The sequence below is a fragment of the Brassica napus genome, chromosome C7 (genome assembly GCF_020379485.1).
Source record: "Brassica napus cultivar Da-Ae chromosome C7, Da-Ae, whole genome shotgun sequence".
In the NCBI taxonomy this organism is placed as follows: domain Eukaryota; kingdom Viridiplantae; phylum Streptophyta; class Magnoliopsida; order Brassicales; family Brassicaceae; genus Brassica; species Brassica napus.
Genome location: NC_063450.1, coordinates 15,896,777 through 15,921,332, shown reverse-complemented (window position 1 = coordinate 15,921,332; position 24,556 = coordinate 15,896,777). Strand labels below are relative to the sequence as shown.

Genomic DNA, 24,556 nt, shown 5'->3' with positions numbered 1-24,556 from the left:
CTCGTATGGGTGGAGTCGAGGGTTTCTTGGACGTTATTGCGGCCACAAATCCGGAATGGGAGTCCATGTTGAGGAACATGCGACAACAACATCCCATTCAAGGCGAGTCATCCGACGTACATAACGAGGCGGATGTTACGAGGAGGAGTGATGAATTCTACCGGGCGATGAACGACCCTTAGTTTTTTTTTTGGTTGTTGTATTATATAAATTCAAAACTTATTTATATATAAAATATTTTCATTTTGATTTATTTTTATTTTAAATTTTAATTTATTATTAAATTAAATAATTTTAATTATTTTTTAATTATATTTTTAAATTCTGTAAAAATAATAAAAACGAAGTAAATTCGTAGCTAATGTACGACCTCTTTACGTGGAAACCTTACGAGGAAATGACGAGAAACAATTAACGACTATTTTACGAGGAAACATTTGCGAGGAAATAACGAGGAAAAGTTTACGAGTATTTTACGAGGAAATCGTTTCGTGGTTGTAACATGTATTTTGCGAGGAAACTCTTTCAAGGTATTTACGTGTAGGTTACGAGGAACTCATTTCGAGGTATTTACGAGGAATTGTAGCGACGTCTTTGCGTGGAATATTGACGTGGTCTTTACGACGAATCGCCCTACTTCGTCTTTACGACGAAATATATTCCTCGCTAAGTTACGACGAATTAGCGAGGAAATATGTGTTACGACGGACGAGTAACGAGCAAACGCGCTTCCTCGCTATTTCGTCGTAAAGCCTCTTTTACGACGAAATAACGAGGAAAACCGCCCTCGTTAAGGTGATGTTTTCTTGTAGTGTAACATATGAACTCCAAAATAGAATATAATTTAATACTCCATATGTTCCTAAATCTAATATGTTTTGGTAGAAGCACACATATTAAGAAAAATATTTTTTGTCTAGAAATTATCATTAAAATTATAAATTAATGATATTCAACAATTTACAAATATAATTTTAAAATATGATTGGGTACACGGTTTTTAATAAAGTTAAAGTTACCTAGGAAAATGAAAATATCTTATATATTAGAACACTAAAATTTTGTAAAACATCCTACATTTAGGAACAGATGGAGTAGATTAGATTTTTTTTTTTTTCAATTACATTTTTATAAAAAAAATCTAACAAAATATTTTAAAATTTTATTTCCAAAAAGCAATCAATCATAATTTTAATTATCAATAAAATATAATTAAAGCATTTTATGCGATTTTAATTTTTATAAATATTTTATGTGATTTTAATTTTAATTTTTGAATCAAAACTGAATTAATTTTAATTTTTAATTATATTTTAATGATAACCAGAATTTAAATTAATTAATTACTAAAATAAATTGCAAATATAATTTTTAGAGATTTGGTTAGAATTTTATAAGGAAAGTTGTTTATTTGTATTTCAAATAAAATATTAAGATATTAAAAGATATTGTAATTAAATTATGTGTAATTTTCTATATTTTCTAAGGAATTGTCCAATTAAAATATCACACATAAAAAGAAGTCACATAACTCTAAATAAAATTGTTTCTTTGTATTTCAAATAAAATATTAAGATATTAAAAGATTATTGTAATTAAATTATGTGTAATTTCTTAAATTTTCTAAATGATGGTCCAAATAAAAAATCACACATAAAAAGAAGTCATAGGACTTTAATTTAATAGATTAGACGTTTATAAACTCTAAGAGAATATTAGAGAATCATTTCTGTTTGTTATAAACAATTAATATAATATTAGGAAAATGTTTAGTTTAGTTGTTTTATTTTATATTGTTAGCATAATGTTAGGAAATATTTTGGCTGATTTTGTTAATATTGTTAGCAAAATATTACAATTAATCATTGTTCCAATCCCTTTACTCATTAGTATATTCTAAATTTTTTAATAATATAGAATTTTCTAAATATAAATTTTAATACATATACTCTATTAATTTATACATATGCAATATTTTGTATGAAGTAATTCTTCAAAATTAGGCCAGTTTTAAAAAGAGTAATACTTCAAAGTTTTCTAATATGCATCACATATTTGCAAACCAGATAAAGAATAGATTTCAGAACCGAATCTCTTCCATTACTCACCACGAAGTCTTCTTAGAGTTGCAGTCTATCTGGAATTCATTATGTCTTGAGTTAAGCACAACGTGAGACATATTAGTCAGGCAATGCTCTGTTTTCTTTTATAAATTTGCTTTGCTTTTTTCGTATTTTCTCTGTTTACACAATTATTATTTCATGTGTTTTTGAATGGGGAGACAATGTGAAGAAATAAATGAAATATAACTATATTTGTACATGATTTTCGAGTAGAGTTTATGAATAGCTACCAACTCGTCTTAATGTTTCAACATTCGAAGATTCAAATTTAAGAATAAACGTTTGTTAAACTGGATATTAATGTGTAAAAGACTAAACCAACCTTACCTTATCTTCAATCTATCGTCTCCTTCTTCTCTACCGTAAAAATCATTCTTCTCTCTCCGTCCAGATGCATAGTCTCTCTCTCTCCGTAGAATCCACTGTCTCTCTCTCCGTCGGATCCACCGTCTCTTTCTCCGTCGGATCCACCGTCTCTCTCCGTCGGAACCACCGTCTCTCTCTCTCTCCGAGATCCCTCGTCTCTCTCTCCGTCGAGATCTGTCCTCTCTCTCTCCGTCGAGATCCGTCGTCGTCTCCGTTGAGTTCCATCGTCGTCTCTCTCACGCAGCCGGCGATAAGAGATTACGAGAATCACGATTCAAAACCTCAAAGATGTTGGCTCCTCTCCACGATTCACACTGGTATGTTTCTAATTTGTGTTTTTTTTGTTCGGTTCAAGTAATATTTTGGATTTGTTCTTTCTGTTATAAAAAAAATCAACGAAGGTTGGTTTACAACAGGTCGATCTAAGAGAAAGATTTTTGACAGTGAACATTGAGTTTTCAAAAAATTATAAACCTTTATAAATCTGGGTTCAAGTAATTTTAGGATTTTCGTTCCTCTGTTATTCAAAAAACAAATAAGGTTGATTTAGACTTGTCATTTGAATAGTTCTGGTTAGGAGAAAGATTTTCAGATAGTGAACATTGTATTTTAAAGAATTATAACCTCTTATAAATCTGGGTTTTAAGATATTGTCGATAGTACAACTCAATGCTTTACAAGGTTTTATAAAGAAGTTTGTAAACAAGAGTTGATCATATATGTCTATAAAAAACATATAAATGTGTGAATTTGAGAAGTCTTGTCTTTTATTATCATATATTCTTTATAAGATTGTTACCGAAAACATGAACATTATGCTTGGATAAGGTATCTTTAGACCATGATTAAAAGTTAACATCATCTTTTTATTTCGTCTTGCAGTTAGATAGCAATGAATTTTGCACATCTTTGAGATTGCGTCCGGAGATTTATGAAGCTGGAACAGAACTACTAGACAATCTAAAAGTGATTATCAATCGGTGTCTTGGTCAATAATGTGAAGCGTTTTATAGAAGATTATAAATGTAGTTTTATAAGGGTTTATAAGTTTATTAATTAGAAGTTTGTAGAGACTTATAAAACGTTGTTTAATCTTTGTTACTTCTTGTGGTTAATACAATGTTTGGATTTCCTGATGAATACAAACATTTGGTGACCCCAACACATCCTGATCTTGATGACATGGATTTTGACAGTGTTGTACAATTAGTTCAACAAGGATATAAAATGAAGAAAATCTAATGGGAAAAATGATTTGTGGATTTACTTTTTGCAACATATGATATAGGGCAATAACACATGAAAGAAGATAAAAATGAAGAAAAAGGAAAGCTGAAAAGCAAATAAGAGTTTATAAATCATTTATAAAAGTTTATAAAACGGTTTGTAAAGTTTATAAGCTATTTATAAAGGTTTATAAATTATTTGTAAGAGTATCTAAACCATTTATAAAGGTTAATAAAACAATTAATAAAGTCTATAAACCATTTATAATTGTTTATAAAAATGTTATGAAATTTTATAAACAATTTATAAAGGGTATGTATACAATTTATATGGTTTATAGGTTTAGGAATCAATTAGAAAGTCTCTTAAATCACTTATAAGAGTCTATAATAATTTATAACGACTTATAAAATAATTTATAAGAGTTTGTAAAATAATTTATAAGGGTTTATAAGTATATAAATAATTAATAAGAGTTTATAAATCATTTATAAAATTTTATTTAAGAAAAAATTGAATTTTAAAAACCTTTTATGAAGGCTGATAAAACAATTTATAAAGTATATAAACTATTTATAAATGTTTATTACAAAAAATATAAAAGTTTATAAATAATTCATAAGGGGTATGTATATAATTTATAAGGTTTATATAGGTATATACATGTTTATAATCAATTGGGGGGTTTTAAATCAATTATAAGAGTCTATAACCATTTAGAAAGGCTTATAAAGCAATTTATAAAGTATATAAACTATTTATAAATGTTTATTACAAAAACTATAAATGTTTATAAATAATTTATAAGGGGTATGTATATAAATTATAAGGTTTATATATGTATATACATGTTTAGAAATCAATTGGAAGTCTTTAAATCAATTATAAGACTCTATAACCATTTAGAAAGGCTTATTAAACAATCTATAAGAGTTAATAAAATAATGTCTAAGGGTTTATAAAGGTATGTAAATAATTTTTAAGGTTTATATAGGTATATACATGTTTAGAAATCAATTGGAGGTCTTTAAATTAATTATAAGAGTCTATAACCATTTAGAAAGTCTTATTAAACAATATATAAGAGTTAATAAAATAATTTTTAAGGGTTTATAAAGGTATGTAAATAATTTATAAGAGTTTATAAAACATTTATAAAAATAATTATATATAAAGGAACGAGTTAGAGATGAACATCTACATGGACATTATTTTTTGCTCCCCTTCATGTAGTCCTTTTGGTCATATGAGTGATTGCACAAAATCTGACATCATTCAACCCCAACCTAATACACTTCATATTCATCTATGTGTTTAGTTTGTCTTTTGCTTGTTTGAGAATTCATTTTAAGACATAAATGGTTTAATTTGTTCATATAAGGATTTGTAAAAAAACATTCGTCTAAATTATAAGGGTTTGTAATGGATTTTTAAGGGTTTATAAAGAGTTTTGAAGAGTTTATAAAGTGATTATAAAAAGTTTATGAAGGGTTTATAAATCAGTTTATAACACTTATAAAACTAAAATTAGTTTATAAACAGTTCATAAATCATTTTACAAGGCTTACAAGAATTTAGAAAATAGATAAGATTTATAAATTTTTTTATAACGGTTTATAAATTATTTAGCAAAATAGTTAACATTTATAATGATTTATAAACCATTTATCTTTGCCCCATTGATTTCTTGGTCTTCTTCAAATACATCAGATATGGTTCATAGTTGCTAGAATCCTTGCTTGAAGAGTTCAGTGAGATTGCTTTGAAGCAGAGCAAAATATAACTCTTATAACACATTTAACATTAAAAGCCAGTGACGAACATGTGTAAGACAAGAAGAAATATGCTTCCGCAGCTCAACAAATCTATGCTCCATCTCCACCGCTTCTTCAGATATTATACACAAAATAAGACATAAAAGACATGAATCTCATAATGTAGCAAAACATAATGTTACACTACCAAAATAATAACCTTTCACCTCATATATTACACATACTAAACCTTGTTAGTTAAACTACAACTAGTAGCTTTGCATTACCTCAAGAAATTGAGGTACTTGATATGCATATCACCACACATATTCTCCACATCATTCATAGTCTTCTTTGAGTATGAATTTAGCTGAAACACAAATGTAAATGTAAATGTAAAAATTATTCTCTGAAACACAAAACATGAAGTGAATAAGTGTTATAACATTATTTTATAAGTCCTTATAAATATAAAAGTTATAATATATACCTCAATAATATTACTACTTTGAGGAATAAGCAAGTCTTGTGTACTAGAAACTTCATCTCGGGGTTTTATCATACTTGACCCAATTAGTGGTGATCTTTGTGTTTCTATCTGCAACATAAAAGCATTGAGCTGATAAGCTTGTACGATTATTTTATAAGTCCTTGTAAATATAAACAATGTAATAAAACCTCAAGTACATGAAATGAATATTTTTTCTCATTATTTTATAAGTCCTTAAAATCTTAAATTGTAATAAATACCTCAAAGATTTTGCTATTTCCAGCAATGAGGAAGTCTTGAGTACTAGAAACTTCATCTCGTGTATGTATCATATCTGACACAATTAATGGTGATCTATGTCTTTCCATCTGCAACATAAAAACATGCATGAATCCAATAATTCGTTTAAAATACCTCAAGGGCATTATTAAAGACATCATTGTTTGTCACAATGAAAGGGAATGTGTCATATATTTTTGCAACATAAAAACATGGAACTAGTAACTGTGGCAAAGTAAATAATAAAACTTTATAAATAAAACATAACCAAAGAGTTAATCTCATAAATTGTTAGTCAAAGCTGAAGAAGTCTTCCACTATATTTATGTTTGCTCCTAAAGGATACCACTCGGAAATCATTCCTAATAAAAACTGGAAGAGCATCTTCTGTACCAAATATAGACTTTGATGGTGAAACGTAGCTAAGCTTTATACTGTTATTTATTGTAAAATCTTCTAGAACTACCCTAATCAACTCTTTGTAGGATATATCTTTAGGAATAACACTAATTGAACCTTCTCTTTCTTTATCAACAGTGAAATCCCAATGAATTATATCCCAATATATATTCAAACATCAAAACTAATAGAAATAGTATGTCTTTTCTATAATATGAAATTTATAAGGGCTTATAAATATCACATAGTATAATTTCAATTTCAATATCGACACCTTCGTCAAACATCACATAAACAGATCATGTTTGAAAATTTTCAACATGAAATTAGTTAAACAAATCATTTTCAGAAAAACAAAAGTAGAAGACAAAAATCACCTTCTTTGATGCTTCCTTCTCAAATTATCTTGACACCTTCGACAATCTTCTTCCTCTGTTCGCCGGATCGCGTCTACATCTCGCCAAGTTCTCCCAGAGATTGCGAAGTTCACCAGTGATTTCGTTTGGAGCAACTCCCAATTTGATCGCGGGACAAAGATTTGGAGAAGAAAGAAATATAAGTTAGTAGGAGTAAAAATATATTCAACACAAAAATACTTAAAGATTGAAGGATCAACAAGATATATCAAAAAACGATAAATACATAACACTATGTTCCTCATCGATAAATATTTATAAGGTTTTATAAATTTGAAATTTTTAAAACCTCATGAGAAAAGCTTCGTCTTCTTTCCCAGAAATTGATCGATTATGAGAAATCAAGCTAAAATTACAGAAAGTGACGAAAATCACCATATGTTATCCTCTCACCTTTGTTACGCGTTAGTGGTAAGAGATCGTCTTGTTCTATTCGTTTGAGGTTGAAGTCTTCGTCAAATCTCACCGGACGTCAGCGTCATCAAATCTCGCCGGAGAACTCATCAGCGTCGTCAAATCTCGCCGGAGAACTCGTCAGAATCGTTGAATCTCGCTGGATTTGATCACCGAGGAGAATTTGATAGATTGTTATTAGTGGATCTGAGATTGAAGAAATCGTGGGAGAAAGACACTAGGTTTATGTTTGATTAGTTAAGGGTACAATGGTACTTTACATATTAAAATTTTAATGGTAAAGTTGGTTAAGGTATAAATGAAATGTGGTACAAGAAAAGTGGTATTTGTGGCAATTTCCCATATATATATTGTATAACCTAATCATAGTTATTACCTAATTATAAGGGATATATTTATTTCTAATGAGTTGTGAATATGTCCAAATTTAAGTGACAACATTTTTAAGTAGATAAAAAGTAGGATTCTGTTTTAATAGATTAGAATAAGTAAAATCAGTGATTATATAATAAATTTTAAGAGAAAACTAAAACAATTGCGAATCGTAGATAAATTCCTACTATATATGTAAAAGTAGACTTTTATCTTGTTAGGTTTACACCTCATCAATAGGTTTTCTATAAATTTGACACTTTTTAGAAAACAGATAAATTATCACCAAATATTCTTTTAGGCTACATCTGTTAAAAAATATTTAGTCATCCAACTTTTCTAATTAGTATTTCCTTTTCAATTCAACCAAAATTTTAACATTAGTTTTTGTCAACATGTGATAATGAAGTAAAAATATATAATAATATGTAAATCTACATAATTTTAAAACAAATAAGTTATATTAAAAATTATAATTTTCATTAGACCTTTTTTGTAAACAAAATATAGTTTTGCATTTTTGAAGCGCAGACTAAAATCTACTTGTATTTTATAACTTTATCTGATATACCAATAAAATCAGTTATATTTTGAATTATGAATTATTTAAGCTAAAAAAATATATATATGCTTTACAAAATTAAAAATTAAATAAAACAATTTATACCATCGACCATCGAACATGTCACTTGATATATTTTTCATTTAGTAAGATATTCTGACTTTTTGTAATTAAAATTTATTCAAAGAATACTTTGAGTGTTTGACCAGTTATATGAAACGAAACCATAACCAAATAAAATAACCACATATGGATAATCTAATGGAAAATATACAAATAAAATGACCACAATTACAGTTTGTTAGTTATTTAATTCCTGTCTGAATTTTCAAATCAACTCAAGTTTGAGAACTATAATTGTTTTTTGATGTAAAAAAAAGAAATATTCTTTTTTTTTGTAACTTGGATTAAAAAAAAGAAATAATCTTCGTATGTTCGTATATGATACAAGTCAATATTAGAGTGCTATAATACAAGGATATTATTCTAAAACCCAGTGTTTTTAAAACTGGACCGACCCGATGGTTAGACCGGGTTCGACCATCAACCGGTTATGTAGCTGGATTGGTCCAATAATTGGTTCGACCATGAACCGGCCACTTAGCCGGATTATATTTCAAAGTTATTAAACCAATAAAAACCACTAAAACTATCAAAAATCTATAAATCATCCATATATAAACAAGAAACTAATTTAGTGGTTTTAACTATGCATCATATTATATAACCATATTATTGAACCAGGTTTGACCCGGTCAAACCATATTGAACCGTGACCCAAAATATTTCCGGTTCAGCTTCCGATCCGGTTTTAAAAACAATTGCTAAAAACTGTAAGCCGAAATGGATGACAGGTTCATGTAACATACAATTTGGTCAAACATTAGCTCATTCTCTTATTTTATATTTTGGGCAGCCATTTCAACAACACTTGGAATGAGCAGATGTAAAAATTATGATCAAATAATAAATTTTAAAAGACAAATAAATAAAAAAAATCGCGTGAATTGTAGATAAATTTCTAGTTTTTTTTAACGCTCGATAATTATGCTATTACAACTATGAGAAATATTACAACCGACAATCCTACCTGCTGTATGAGGATTCACGCCTGATTGCATCACCTGAACTGTCCTAAGGGATCCACGCTTGACGGTACTCCTTGCGTCATGCTGCAGATCTCTTGTAAGTTTTTTTCTCCCTTAATTCGCATAATTCCGCTTTAGAATTGAAACTCAGACCTCCTGGTGTATAAGCATTAATGAACCCTTGGTCAAACCACTAGACGAAGGGGGCTTCCACTTCTAGTTAGGTTCTATATAACTAAATTGTAGATCAAATAATAAATCTATATATGGCATAGACTTTTTCTCTTGTTAGGTTCTCTATAAATTTGATACTTCATTATAGCTTTTCAAAAATTAATAAATTATCCCAAAATGTTCATCTTCTTGTTATTTTAGGCCAAATCTATTAAAAATATTTAGCTGTTCATCTTTTCTAATTAGTATTATATTTTCAGTTCAACCAAAATTTGATATCAGTTTTTTTCAGCATGTGACAATTTAGTAAAAATACATATTTCAATGTGAAAATAATTAATTTTAAAAATAAACAATTTATATTAAAAACGATAATTTTCATAAACCCATTTTTGTAAAGAAAAATGGTTTTGCATTTTCAAAAATCATTCACATACCGATAAAATAAATTATAGTTTGACTTATGAATTATTTAATCTAAAATGTTATATACGATTTGCAATATTAAAAACAAATAAAACAACTAACACATATCATGGGACATGTCACTTGATATATTTTTCATTTAATAAGATATTCTGACTTTTTGTAATTAAAATTTATGCAAAGACAAACCCAAAAACATTTATGCAAAGACAAACCCAAAAATATTTATGCAAAGAACACTTTGAGTGTTTTTCAAGTTCATATGAAACTACAACTAAATAATAACAAAAAATAGAAAACCAAAAACCGCGCTAGTATTCGTATTAAAATTCAGTTGACAAAAAAAAAGTCGTATTAAAATCTTATATATTAAAACAGAAGTCACAACCTTGATTCATGTGTGATTTTTTAAAAAAATAGACCTAATGGACATATTCCTAGAAAGTCATGTTACATTTAATATATAATCTTATCATTTAAATTTTGGGCCAACCATTAATTTTTATCGGGCTATCAATAATTGGGTTTAAACAATAGATGATTTATTGGATTTATAGATAGTATAAATTAAATAGATATAATTTAATGTTGTAATACTATACCTCCATATGTTAAATACTTGTCGATGTTAACTTTTAAAATTATAAAAAAAAATTTAAATAACAAAAATTATATTATCTAACAATGATTAATCTTTACTACCTTAAACCAATGAAAACAAATTTTAAATTATATAGTTTATTTTAAACATTAAACAAAAACTAAATGTTTAAGTATTTACTCGATAATATAAATCTATGAAGCGAAAAATTTAATTTTTTAAAAATTTTCTAAATTTGTGAAATGTTACAATATCTTTGAATATGACAATAAAACAATATTTTACTAATCTTTATATATATATAGTTACGATTTTAACAATGAAATAATAATCCAAAAATATATATATAGAAGAAAATACAAATCCATGTGAAAGTTTGAAACAATCTATTCAATGAAAAAAATATACTGTAAACTTATTATGTTTTAAAAATTGATAGATTTATATATATTATAATATATACCAATTTAAAATTGAAAACAAAATATTTATATAAAAATAAATGAAAACAAAAACCTGCGCGGTTATGCGGATCGAGATCTAGTTCCAATTATATCACATAATTTTTAATATATTTGTTTTGTTGGACCGTGCATTTCTTATCGTCCAAGCAACCGTCTCGTATGGTAGTATATCACATCGAGCACACACAGTAATAACTCTATATGACACTAGTATTAAAAATATATCATTCAATGACAAAAATTTATTATGTTCAAATCCCAAATGTTGACGAATCGACAGTCGTGGGGATCACTCGTTAGCATCTGATTGAAAAATTATTTTGAAGCTCCGTTGTTGATTCTTTTTTCGCTACTGGATAAAAAATATATACAGTTATAACTCAATTTTTTGATAAAATAATTCGATTAATAACGCAAACAATAATAAACTTTGGTGATTAAATTAGTAAAGTGGCGATGGTTTTGTAAACAGAAGAAGAAATAAGGGAAAGCTTCGTCAATGGCGGATTCTGATCCAGCCAGCTTCTTGACTCAGGCCAATGCCATACTTAGAAAAAACTTAACCTATCAGGTTCGGCGTTCTCGCTTGCCCTAGTATCCATAATAACATATACATGCACATATATATGGGTTTATTGTTTTCTTTCGCAGAAACGGAACGTATGGAGCAACGTTCGGCTCATCATGATCCCTTTCTATCTCTGCTTGGTTTTAGTTGGTATTCAAGCTCTGTTTGATTCACAAGTCAGCAACTCACTCGATAATCAATGTGGTTGTAAATGCATTCACAAAACCGGAGACGAAACATGCCAAATGGTCTGTGGTGTAGAATACTCTACTCGTGATCAAGCGGTCTTTTGTGCCATCCCAAATCCACAACCATGGCCTCCTTTGATTCTTATTCCGCTTCCTCGGAATCGTGTTGTTGACGCCAATCTCACTAATGTCTCGTGCAAGCAAAGAAACAATTGCCCTGTAACCATACTTTTCACTGGCAATAATCAATCTCTTGGTGCAAGTATATATGCTTCTTTTTTCTCTTGGTGTTGTTCAACCATATTCTCCGCTATATTGTTTCTAATAGAACTCATATACTGTTTCATGTTTTCTCCAGCTTTGTCTAGAAATCTTTTCAGGAGGTCTTTTCCAATGAACTACTCTGACCTCTTGTTTAGTTTAGCGGATAATGTGTTGGTAAGTTCTCTATGGTCTGTATTTGATATTCTGTTTATTGTGTGAATATATATTTCTCTGTATTTTTTACTTTGAGCTGGTGTTTTCAGGCTACAACATATAAAGGAAGTCCCACCAATTATCTTGATGCAGGAATTGTCTCAGATCGTTTCATATACAACATCCAATCTCGGTGCACTCCAAACTCCAAAGTTTCATTCTCACTAGGACAATCACCTCTCAATTTTACCAAAGGTATATATAAAATTTCCATGAAAAATCACATCTGATCACATTTCCCTTGCGTGCATATATATACTTCAAGTTTGTTAAGAAGAATATATTGTAATCAGGTCATCTGAAGAACTAAGTTTTTGTTTTGTCAAAACCAGAGATGAGATGCGTCCAAGGGCTGAACCTTTGGATAAATAGCTCCAGAGAGATTAATGATGATATTTTCAAAGGTTATCTGAAAGGAAATTCTGAAGGGATGATAAATGAGATTGTTGCAGGTTTTTATAGTTATTTCTCTATCTGTAATGATTTGATTATTATGCACGTGAGATTTTCTAATTGTTTTTTTTAAATGCTTTGGTTGCCTTAGCATATGATCTCTTGGACACAAATAGGACTAACTTCAATGTGAATATTTGGTATAACGCAACGTACCAGGATGATTCAGGAAATATGCCTCCAAAGTTGCTCCGAGTTCCCCGCTTAGTTAGTTTGGTAAGAAACTAAATGATACATTCAACAACGTCCTTGTGTTCACCATTTTCTAAGACTACAAATCTGCAGATGTCAAATGCTTATCTTCAGTATTTGAAAAGCCCAAGGACAAGGATGTTGCTTGAGTTTGTCAAAGAAATGCCTAAACCAGAAACTAAACTTCGTTTAGACATTGCTTCTCTGATTGGTGCAGTTTTCTTCACATGGGTTATTCTTCTTCTGTTCCCTGTAAGCTCATTTAAGTGGACTGCTTACAACACTCTTTAAAGCAATTTGCCAATTTTCTTTCTTAAAATCTTGTCAAGCCTAAGACATGTTGTTCTTTTTTTTTTCTTTTTTTTTGTCAACGAGACGTTCTTAACTACAAGAATTTTACATGCAGGTGATCTTGACCTCATTGGTGTATGAGAAGCAGCAGCGGCTAAGAATTATAATGAAAATGCACGGTCTAGGAGATGGTCCGTATTGGATGATTACCTACGCCTATTTTCTCGCCATTTCCACGTCATACGTAATATGCCTGATGATATTTGGGTCAGCAATAGGTACTGATCCTTATCCATTATAGAACAAGTTTTCTTCTATGGAATTATAATTAAAGCAGCTATAGTTTACTTGCAGGGCTGAACTTCTTTAGGCTAAATGACTACAGCATCCATTTTGTTTTCTATTTTCTCTACATAAATCTTCAAATCTCCCTTGCCTTTCTAGCTTCCTCAGCATTTTCAAACGTTGAGACAGCATCAGGTACTACAGGTCACACTTATTTTAAAAATCTGCTCATGAACATGTTGGTGCTAAAAAGAAACACTTTCTGTTGTAGTTGTTGCATACATATACGTGTTTGGATCTGGATTATTGGGCTGGTTTCTCTTCCAGTTTCTGATTGAAGAGTTATCGTTTCCCAGTAAGTTATCAAGATCACTTGTTTTCTCTTCCGGTTTCACTCGTTTATGTGTTTATTCTCAGTATTAATTTAACCACAATGTTAATATAATCTTTTTTTTCAAGGACGCTGGATTTTTGTCATGGAGCTGTATCCTGGCTTCTCTTTATTTCGCGGGTTGTATGAGTTCGCTCAGTATGCTTTTCAGGGGAGCTTGACTAGGAGGCAAGGAATGAAGTGGAAAGATATCAGTGATAGTTCAATGGATAAAGTTTTCTACATCATTATAGTTGAATGGTTTTTCTCACTCATTGCAGCATACTATATCGATAAGATGTCTTCATCAGGAAAAGACCTTTTGTTCTTCTTGAAAAACCCTTTCAATAAATATCTTCTTCCACAAAGGCCTAGCTTGCAAAAGCAGGTCTCTGCAGTTTCCGTAGAAATGGAGAAACTAGATGTCACTCAGGAGGTATTTCGCAGAATAAGTCACAACACATTCCATGTTCTTTTGTTCTCTCTCTAAAAACTTTATTCCAATCAGAGTGAAAAAGTCCAGAAACTGATGCGTGCGCAGAGGACAAGCCATGCGATTGTATGCAACACAATGAAGAAGGTGTATCCAGGTAGGGATGGAAACCCGCCAAAAATGGCGGTCCGAGGATTATCTCTGGCTGTTCCTTCGGGAGAGTGCTTCGGTATGTTAGGGCCCAATGGTGCCGGAAAGACCTCATTCATCAACATGGTCAGTACCCAAATGGACAGAAAATATTTTGAGGTTAGCTAATAGAGTTTAGTATTGTACTTTTGTGTCCAGATGACTGGTCTTGTGAAACCAACATCAGGGTCAGCGTTTGTTCAAGGTCTGGACATATGCACAGATATGGACAGAGTCTACACCAGCATGGGTGTATGTCCACAACACGAGTAACTAAATCTTAGTAACATTTTTTATTATGTTAAAAACTATACAGAAAGATCGTATTGTTGTTATATCATTGCTTTATTTTGTGTTGTAAACCAGCTTACTCTGGGAAACACTGTCAGGAAGGGAGCATCTGTTCTTCTATGGGAGACTTAAGAGTCTCAAAGACTCTAAACTTGACCAAGTATGTTATCAATCTGTATAAGTCCAAAAAGTATCAAAGCGTAAATGACTGATCACCCATGTTAGGCTGTAGAAGAGTCTCTTAAGAGTGTAAACCTATTGCACGGAGGAGTTGCTGACAAACCTGCTGGAAAATACAGCGGAGGAATGAAAAGACGGCTAAGTGTAGCCATTTCACTTATAGGGAGTCCTAAGGTATGAATGCTGACTTTGGTGCCTTGAGTTTACAAGCTGTAACTATTAGAGCAGCTCCAACAAGGAGTTATTAGGAGGTCCTTACTAATTAAAAAAAAATGAAAAATATTAAAAACATCAAAAAGAGTGCGCAAAAGTTCTTAAACCTCATCTTTTAGAGCACCGTTAGTGGTGTGGTATCTCCACAAAGTAGCAAATTAATTTAATATTCATATTATTTTGTTGTGTAATTAAAATTAAAGAAAAAAAGACAAAAGACCGTACATCATCTGACACCTTACCATTCTTACGATCGCTCCTCCTCTTACTACTCTTTCTTTCTACTTTTTCCACATTTTAAATAATTCAACTGTTGAAAATTGTGGGAAGAGATCCAACAATGTGGATGCTCTTAGAGCATGATTAATCCGGGATTCTTAGGACGAGGTTCTTAGCGGAAGTTAAGAAACTGTTTCTTAACTTTTAAATAAAAAAGCTAAGAACCCGTTCTTAGCTTTTTTAGTTAAAAGTTAAAAAACAGTTTCTTAATTTCCGCTAAGAACCCAACTCTAAGAACCTCGGGTTAATCATGATCTCAGGAACCTATTAATAACCCCAAACAACATGTGTCATTTATTTGCTTTTTCAACTGATTTAAAAAAAACAAAAATTTAATCATTTAAGTATAATATTGATATTATTTTTGTTTTAGAACCCAAGAGGATTTTCTACTGATAATGTTGCTCTCGGAGAAATGTAACTGTAGCTATTAGAGAATAACTCAACACGACAAATACATTTCTCTAATAGTAAATGTACCAATTTTTTTATCTGGTTGTTATCTTTGCTTAAAAGGTGGTCTATATGGATGAGCCGAGCACAGGACTTGATCCTGCTTCAAGAATGAACCTATGGACAGTCATCAAACGCGCAAAAACAAACACTGCGATAATCCTCACGACTCATTCGATGGAAGAGGCAGAGTTTCTCTGTGACCGTTTGGGAATATTTGTAGACGGAAGGTTACAATGCATAGGAAACCCAAAAGAGCTAAAGGGAAGGTATGGTGGATCTTATGTGTTAACTATGACAACAGCATCAGAACATGAGAAAGATGTGGAGGTTTTGGTTCAAGATGTTTCTCCAAACGCCAAGAAGATATATAACATTGCTGGGACACAGAAATTTGAGATCCCGAAAGAAGAAGTTCGGATCTCAGAAGTGTTTCAGGCGGTGGAGAAGGCCAAGAGCACTCTCAAGGTGTTTGCTTGGGGACTTGCGGACACAACCCTTGAAGATGTCTTCATTAAGGTTGCTAGAAGTGGTCAGGCCTTTAATGTCTTCTCTTGAAATATTCTTAACATTATCGTTATTGTCTGCTCAAAGTGAACTATTGTTCTCCTCTGCTAGATTGACCACTACCAGCCTTCTTATATTCCATTTAAAATAGGTTTTAGTTTAGTAAAATAATTATAAGACATGATACTCCTTACTTTTATTTTCAAATATATACTTTTAAAGTGAAATGTAAAATTAATTCAAGTCAGAAACGTTTTTACAATAGGCGCCTCACTGTTTTGTAATATATCAACATATATAACCAACTCGGCCATATCAACTTTTTGTTGTTAGCATTTTCTCACTCCATTCAACAAAGTTGTATGTTGATATTCTTCTTGACGAAGGTTTAGGGAAAGGTGTAAAACATCCTTTTAAGTTTTAACCCAAGTGAAATCAATTCCACCTCTAAAATAACCCATTTTTTAACGATCAAATCCATCAGCTTTACTCTAAGCTGATAAGAGAATTCGAAACATTGACTTTCACAAAAGGCAGAAGTTTGTTGGAAAATACATTAAATAAAAACAAACAAACAAACAAAAAACACATGCTCCCCTGAATGTGGCTTGAACGAGTGACTGAGACAAAAGGACAAATAGTATAACAGATAAGTTGACAGCGTTTCAATCTAGTGGAGTGCTTCTTCCCAAGCTCCAAACACTTGAAAGATAAAAATAAGGAATGTAACTTTTTTTTAAGGAATGTAAATATATATTTATGAAATATAACATTCACCAGAACAAACAAAAGAGAAAGAGCAAAATGCACGTGAACGAAGGACCAGTCGACACGTTACTCTCGTGCGTATTGTGGATCAAATCCATATGCCCATATCTGATTTGTGGATCAAATCCATATGCCCATATCTGATCCTTCACCAACCAAATCTAAAATCGCTGCCTGTCACACGCGTTAGTCTGCGTCTTCGTTTTCTAGTTGAGAGTATGCTTCCGCAATTAGTCTTTCTTTGACAGTCACAGTAGGCATGTGTTCTTAATTAAAGCTTCTACTTGTTTACGAACCCTCAAATGATTTTCTCCTACCATATCTATTTATTAATATCAGAACTTTGATAAAAATTAACTGCCATAGTACTGCTGGTTGTGAGAAAAAATACGAACCTTGCAATCCGAGATGGTGTAATGATGATACTATAACTACGTACTATTTAACATGTACTATACGTGTCTCTTTTGTTTTAGATTTTATAAAATGTGTACTATTTGTACTATGTGTCTCCCCAAAGGAATAAGCAGATTGAAGAAATGACTTTTTATAAATTTAAAAATATATTGCTTCTCTCTGGGGGTGCGCTTTTGTACCTATGACGTATGAAATGATGTATAAATCGTCTAGAAAACTAATTTCCCCGTACAATATTACTTTCTTATAATAATATATGGTTTAAGAAGTAGAGAATACCAAAAGCTTATGCTCCTGAATTAAACAACGTAATGAATAAATTATCCCCCCCCCCTCAAAAGAAATACTCAAGTAGTGGAGTGTGCATCGCCAGCAAGATTTTTTTTTTTTTTTTTTTTCTTTTTTTCGCCAGCAAGATTCTACAGAACGTGTCTTGTAATTACTCGTTTCTCCGTCAGTGACGGGTGCGGTCCATGTCAGTAATCCACGCGCGTGTGTCTGAAAATATCTCCACACAATGGCTGAACCAGTAACTTGCCACCAAGTGAAAGCTATTGACCTAACAAGGATTTATGGGCACCTGCGTCGGCACCACATTAGAGCGAAAGATAACTCGCCACATAATCACATATTCATACCTCGTCCCTCGTTACACGAATAGACTATTATTACAAATAAAGTATTCTCAGCTGGCTCTTTGTTTTCGTTACGGACAGCAAATATTTGAAGTAGGGGAGGTATGTCTCCAAATAATTTTTACTAATGCTTTAAATATTATTTTATTATATTATTATTATTACTCCCTCCGTCTTTCTTTATACTCCCTCCGGATACGAATGTATGATGTTCTATCTTTTTATTTTGTATACAAATGTATGATATTTTGAGATATAATTAATGTATTTATTTTTAAAATTTAAACATAAATTAAAAAGTAAAATTATGAGTGGTGAAACTTTATTGATATAACCAAAAAGTAACAATTAAAATAGTGTATTTATTGTTTCTTAATATGTGTGTAAAACCTTAAACATCATACATTTAAATCCAGAGGGAGTATGTCGTTATACAGTCTTGCACAAATACTAAGACAATTAGTCCAATATCTATTTTACCCTTCATTAATTGACTACCTTATATCGTAAAGTACATGAATTTTAATAAATACAGGACAAATGCAGTCTTTTGTCACTGTAATTCACATTGTTTTTTGAGAACGTCAAATATATTAAAACAAAAAATTTGTTCCAAAACGTCACGCAAAACAAGACGGAGTGAGTAATAAATAGGTGGAGCGATTGTAGGTTGACAAAACGTAAATTTAATAGGACAATAACTTGTGATATCGATAATAATATTATCATCTTGTATTCTTCTTTTAAAAGAAAACTTTCTTTTTAATTTGCTACTGAAATCACAGATGTTTTACATATTTCAGTATACATATACAAACTATATCTTCGCTAGCTTTTGATATTATACTATTACTTATGTTAACAGAAACTATAGCGTATGGATTGGTTAACCCCATTTAGTGATCATATCATTATTCATTGTTCAAGTAAAAGTTGTTAGATTCGATTAAAATGGTATACAAATTAAAAGAAAAAGAAAAGTGAGAACATTATACAAATTAAAAAGGGAGCACTGTCTCTCACTGATTCGATCAGGTCATTGTCTCTTAGGTTGTGCCGAATTAAGGACCATGCGTTGATGCAATAAAACAGTTTTTTTTCAATTCAAACCATATATATTATTATAACATTCGTTTGTGTGGTTAACATTTGACCCACGTCCTCTTAGTTAAGTCCATTTTAATTTATCTAATATTTAAGTGGGACTTTTTTCAAAGATCGCAATTAGATTTCGTGGTGGTTGCCTAAACAATAAAATAGTAATGCCTTTGATGCGTGTGAGATGATTGAGACCAAGTAATTTTTAGCCATTGGTTATTTTGCTTATAATGTGGTGGGATTGGGAACTGGAGCTGGGAACTGTGGCTATTATTGCTACTGTGTGGGTAACATTTGTGGTGGGAATTGAAGCGGGAAACTGTGATTTATCAATCGGAAGTGACAGACGCATATGGTACTTAATATTGCCATCCTCCAATTCACCTCTATAAATTTCAAGCAACGTCTGATTATATGTCTCAGTTGACCACACTACTGTATGTAGTAAGCAACTATGCAGATTCTATATCCACCATAGATATAAAGTCTGTTTTTACCAGTATCAGCAATTTTGAAAGAAAAGCTTTACTTAACTCTTGCCTTTACCAGATTTTCGGTGTCATCCATGAAAATTTATTCTAGTCAAGGTTTATGCGACCTAAGCCAGCTATATGGATCTGGGGATTGAGTAAAGAAGTAGGTACTCTTTTCAATGTTACCTAAATTGGAATAATTTTGATCCCAGGAATTGCAAGCGTGCATCTGATGTCTATGAAATTAAAAGAAATGGTCATCTTGATTTATATTTGTAAAAGAAAAAAGAACAACATGATGCGGCTCTTCTTTGCGAGTGAGCTCCTGCTATTATGCCCCGTAAGTTTATGTTGCCCTGACGTTAGTACCATCTCGGTTCTTCGTTATTGTTGCCGGATGAACCAGCTTCCTATTTGATTGCAATCAGTTGGCACTCTTACCATGCTTCGTCCGTGTTAGCCTTGGCTAGAGTATCTTCTCCGGGTTTACAATCCCTATCACTATTTTTCAAAGTGGAAGAAGCTGAAGTTTTGAGTTCTACCGAATGTCGTTTGCTTCCACGTTTTTACGTTTTTTGCCGTGGAACCAATTCTTAGGTTCTACAATTTGTTAATACTTTTGTAGTTCCTCTTATTCATTTCTTGAAATGATAATTATATATTTAGCAAAAAGAAAAAGAAAAAAGAAGAAAAAAATAAAAAGAACAACAAGGAAAGTAAGGAAATCTTCATGTTAAGATTTGGAATTCTCGTAATCTTCATGTTTGTGCATCTTATGTAAATTCTGGTGATCATTTTTTCTCATGTTAATACATATCAAAATTTTGAAAAATACTAGCATGAGGGTATTTCCAAGAAAAATTTCAGAACGAAATGAAAAGATAGTATAGTAGGCGGGGGGCATTCCGATGAGGTATTCCAAGTTTTTGGATCTTCGAGTTTACACTTCTGTCCCATTCTAATATTTTACTAGTATGAGTTGGGTTCGAATAATAACATTTTGAGTTCGATTCAAATTTATATTGCATTTGAAAATATATAAAGTAATCATATATTGTCTGGATTTGGATTATATCAGTTTTCTTCGAATATATCCGAACTAAAGACAAAAATTAAAAGCAAAACATAAAAAAAATAAATTGAATAGAAATTAATCCAACACACATCGAATTGATAAAATAATAATAAATTATTAAATCAAGCATTAGGAAACGTTTGTAAAGAATATGCATTATTTCATAGATAAAGCAGACTTGGTATTTCAAAAAGCAAATTACAAAATGCTTATTTATAAGTAATGAGATATTTAAAGTATTTAAATTTTAATACTTGTGTTTATATATCATATCAAATAAATATTGAATTGGATATTCGAAATACTTATATATGTTTCAAATATTTATATTAACTATTAATTTTGAATTTTTTTTAGGTTATATGTTTGGGTTTGATTAATAACATTTTGAGTTTGAATATTGTATTGTACCATTTACCGTTCGAATATTTTTACATTTAAATCGGATAACAGATCAAGTTTTTTGGTTCAGATTCAGATTCGGTCCGGATTCGGGTTCCGGGTTTTATTCCGAGGCCTGGATAGTAGTATACCCAAACCTAACATGCATAAATGATTTCACACATGGCTGGATCAAATAACTTGTCACCTAAGAAAATATTTATATAAGAAGCGGGGAAAAGACCTGAGCTGAGGCTTTGAGGAAGCACCTGCATGGGTCCCACACTTGGCCGTGACACCGTAAAAGCAAAACACGAGCTTGCCACGTTATCACAAAAGTAAGCCACATCACACATGTCTCACTGTCAACTATACTATTTACATCCTATTTTTTTGTTTATATAAACCCACGAGCTTCCTCTTTAGTTTCTTTACCAACAGCAAACATATAAAGCGGTAAAAGAAAAAGAGAGGAGAGGAAAAAGAAATGGAGGACGACAATAATAATAACACCAACACAAACGTGATCGCACCTTTTGTTGTGAAGACATATCAGATGGTCAACGACCCTTCGACCGATTGGCTCATCACTTGGGGACCTGCACACAACAGCTTCATCGTCGTTGATCCTCTCGACTTCTCTCAACGAATCTTGCCTGCGTATTTCAAACACAATAATTTCAGCAGCTTTGTTCGTCAACTCAATACCTATGTAATTACTATACTCCGTCTCTTGATTCCATACCAACTATGCTCGGAGTTAATATTGATTTGCTATGTTTTTCATTTTCAGGGGTTTAGAAAAGTGGATCCAGACCGGTGGGAGTTTGCGAACGAGCATTTTCTCAGAGGACAGAAGCACCTGCTCAAGAACATAGCGCGTAGGAAACACGCGCGTGGGGTGATATACGGTCAGGAGATGGAGGACGGTGAGATCGTGAGGGAGATCGAACGGTTGAAAGATGAGCAGAGAGATCTTGAGTTAGAGATTCAGAGGATGAACCAAAGGATCGAGGCGACTGAGAAGCGGCCGGAGCAGATGATGGCGTTTCTGTACAAGGTCGTTGAGGATCCCGACCTCCTCCCGAGGATGATGCTCGAGAAAGAGCGGACAAAGCTAGTCTCCGACAAGAAGAAGCGTCGTGTCACGGTGAAGTCAGAGGACGAGGAAGAAAACGGAAGGGTCTTTGGGATTATTTCACCGTCACCGTCTCCGCCGGAGAATGTTTACCGGACTCAGCCGCCGGAAAATTCTGTGCGATGGGTTGTTCCGATGCAGAAGCCAGGCAACTTTGGTAGTTACAACGAGACTGGTCTGATTTCCACTTCTTCCACGTCATCATCGTTAACGTCGACGTTGTCGCTGCCGGAGAGCGTAAACGGAGACGGAGGAGGATGTGGGAGTATTCAGGGAGAAACAAGATACAGAGAAGCGGCGACGTTTGGAGGAGTGGTAGAGTCAAGTCCACAAACCCCGCCTTATCCGTTTTCTTTGTTTCGAGGTGGCTTTTAGTCTTTTAGCTTCACATGATATATGATCTTTGTTTCTTATCTATTATTTTTTGTTTTTTTTTTCTTACCTAATAATGTATAACCACCAGAAAAGGTAGATCGATTGTTGTTAGTGACAGGGAGACAGAGTCAGTAGTCATATCGTTTTATAGAAAGTCGACAGTACATATTTTCTGATTATATTCTTAAAAAGTTCAAAAATTACATATCGCGTTCGGTGGCCGGTGAGCATCTTTGCCACCGGTCGCCACCCCTTTTTTGTTTTTTTGTTCATTCCGACCTAGTTCGGATCTGTTTCTTCGGTTTGTCAGATTGTATATTCCAGTTGTGGACAATACATTCGCTAGGCGACTTTTGCGGTGTGCGTGTGTAGTTTAACCTTTCACCGTTCATCACTTCAATCCCGTTGATCTCTTTATCGGATACCCTGTTTCACCGAATAAACTTAACCTCCTTTTTAATGAGAATCAGTCTTTACCGATCTAGATTAGCCATCTTGGCTTAGGGTAAAGCGTCTCTGCTTAAAAGATGGTGAGTTAGATGGATTTATTAGGTCTTGTTGAAATGGATTCAGCAGTCGGTGTTTATAACGGTCCGGCAAAGAATCTTTGTTTTCAACCTGATCTAAGTGTCCTCTGTTTTAAAGTACGGAGAATCATGGTTCCTCCGGTTAATTGATCACGGCTAAAGTGAAAGGGAATTCGGAGTACAAGATCAAGGCGACTTAAGAAGTTACGGTGGCGTTAGGTGATGAATTGCCGTCGGTAGTCTCTCCATCGGCGACGGAGTCAATGGCGGTTGAGCAAAGGACGGTGGCATTGATACGTTTTTCACTTATGCACCAGAAACTGCCACGTAGTATACTCTCACCCACCAACATACTCGTGTAAAATATTATTAGATCTATTGTAGTTTGTGTTGGGCCTAAAGCCTGTTTTGTACTCCAACTGTAATAGCCTTTTGGGCTTTCGTTATATAAAACGAATGTCGACAAAAAAAAAATTGTTAGAAGTTCATTCATATGATGGCTTTGTTTTTTTCTAAGTATTTTCAGGTGATTCGTAAACACTTTGTAACTAGGATAAGATCCGCGCCTTGCGCGGAATTAAGTTATTATTTTTATTATATTTTGGAGAATGAAACAATAGTTTGGCTTCATTTGGATTAGGGGTGTTCAATCCAGATATCGGATTGGTTTCGGTTCGGTTCGGTTTTTTTCGGTATTTTGGTTAGTAAAATATAACTACTATTCTAAATCCATATTTACTTTGACTTTAATCTTTCACATACTTTTGAAAGATTTCAACTGGACAACTAAATTGATCAGCCAATCTTGTTGCTTTAAATCATTAGTATTTATATATATATTATTTAGTTTGAATATTTACTAAATAAAAATTCATATGCGTTATATTTTATGATCATTTGTAACTTATTATAACAAAAAAAAATCTATTGATCACAAAATTTTCAGAGTGAGAATCTTCAAATTTCTAATAATATATAGACGTTTTGAAAAATTCAAAATATAACATATAAGAAAAAATATAAATGTTTTTATTATATATTTAATGTGATTTTTTAATATCTTTTAATAATATAAAATTTAAAAAAAGAACTAAGATACCAAAATTGTTATCAAATATTTATTATTCATAATAATTAATTTTCAT

General features: G+C 31.9%; 2 protein-coding genes and 2 long non-coding RNA genes across 5 annotated transcripts; 2 read left to right on the top strand and 2 right to left on the bottom strand.

Annotated features, from left to right (window-relative positions):
* Nucleotides 1–5,484: 5,484 nt before the first annotated feature.
* On the bottom strand, nt 5,485–8,213 carry LOC125590697. The gene is made up of 2 exons (XR_007326703.1): nt 5,961–8,213; nt 5,485–5,840 (listed from the first exon to the last, which is right to left on the bottom strand). It is a non-coding gene; the product is annotated as an uncharacterized LOC125590697 (long non-coding RNA).
* Nucleotides 8,214–11,475: 3,262 nt separating this feature from the next.
* Nucleotides 11,476–18,076, top strand: LOC106409449 (ABC transporter A family member 3). Of its 2 annotated transcripts, XM_013850087.3 has the most exons (16): nt 11,476–11,726; nt 11,807–12,173; nt 12,270–12,349; nt 12,439–12,583; nt 12,721–12,840; nt 12,933–13,057; nt 13,127–13,285; nt 13,440–13,602; nt 13,679–13,804; nt 13,881–13,964; nt 14,069–14,415; nt 14,488–14,688; nt 14,761–14,870; nt 14,968–15,052; nt 15,118–15,246; nt 16,081–18,076. In XM_013850087.3, exons 1-16 carry the CDS (start codon nt 11,655–11,657, stop codon nt 16,573–16,575), a joined length of 2,808 nt encoding a protein of 935 aa, XP_013705541.1. In that variant the 5' UTR covers nt 11,476–11,654; the 3' UTR covers nt 16,576–18,076. The 2 variants fall into 2 exon arrangements, with proteins under 2 accessions (XP_013705541.1, XP_048618008.1); XM_048762051.1 differs by having other exon boundaries at nt 11,476–12,173.
* A 3,496-nt stretch (nt 18,077–21,572) lies between these two features.
* Nucleotides 21,573–22,357, bottom strand: LOC125589722. Its single transcript, XR_007325888.1, has 2 exons — nt 22,117–22,357; nt 21,573–22,027 (listed from the first exon to the last, which is right to left on the bottom strand). It is a non-coding gene; the product is annotated as an uncharacterized LOC125589722 (long non-coding RNA).
* On the top strand, nt 21,840–23,903 carry LOC106411124 (heat stress transcription factor C-1). The gene is made up of 2 exons (XM_022706980.2): nt 21,840–22,083; nt 22,165–23,903. The coding sequence occupies exons 1-2, from the start codon at nt 21,859–21,861 to the stop codon at nt 22,882–22,884; spliced, it is 945 nt and encodes a 314-aa protein (XP_022562701.2). The 5' UTR covers nt 21,840–21,858; the 3' UTR covers nt 22,885–23,903.
* The last annotated feature ends 653 nt before the right edge of the window (nt 23,904–24,556 follow it).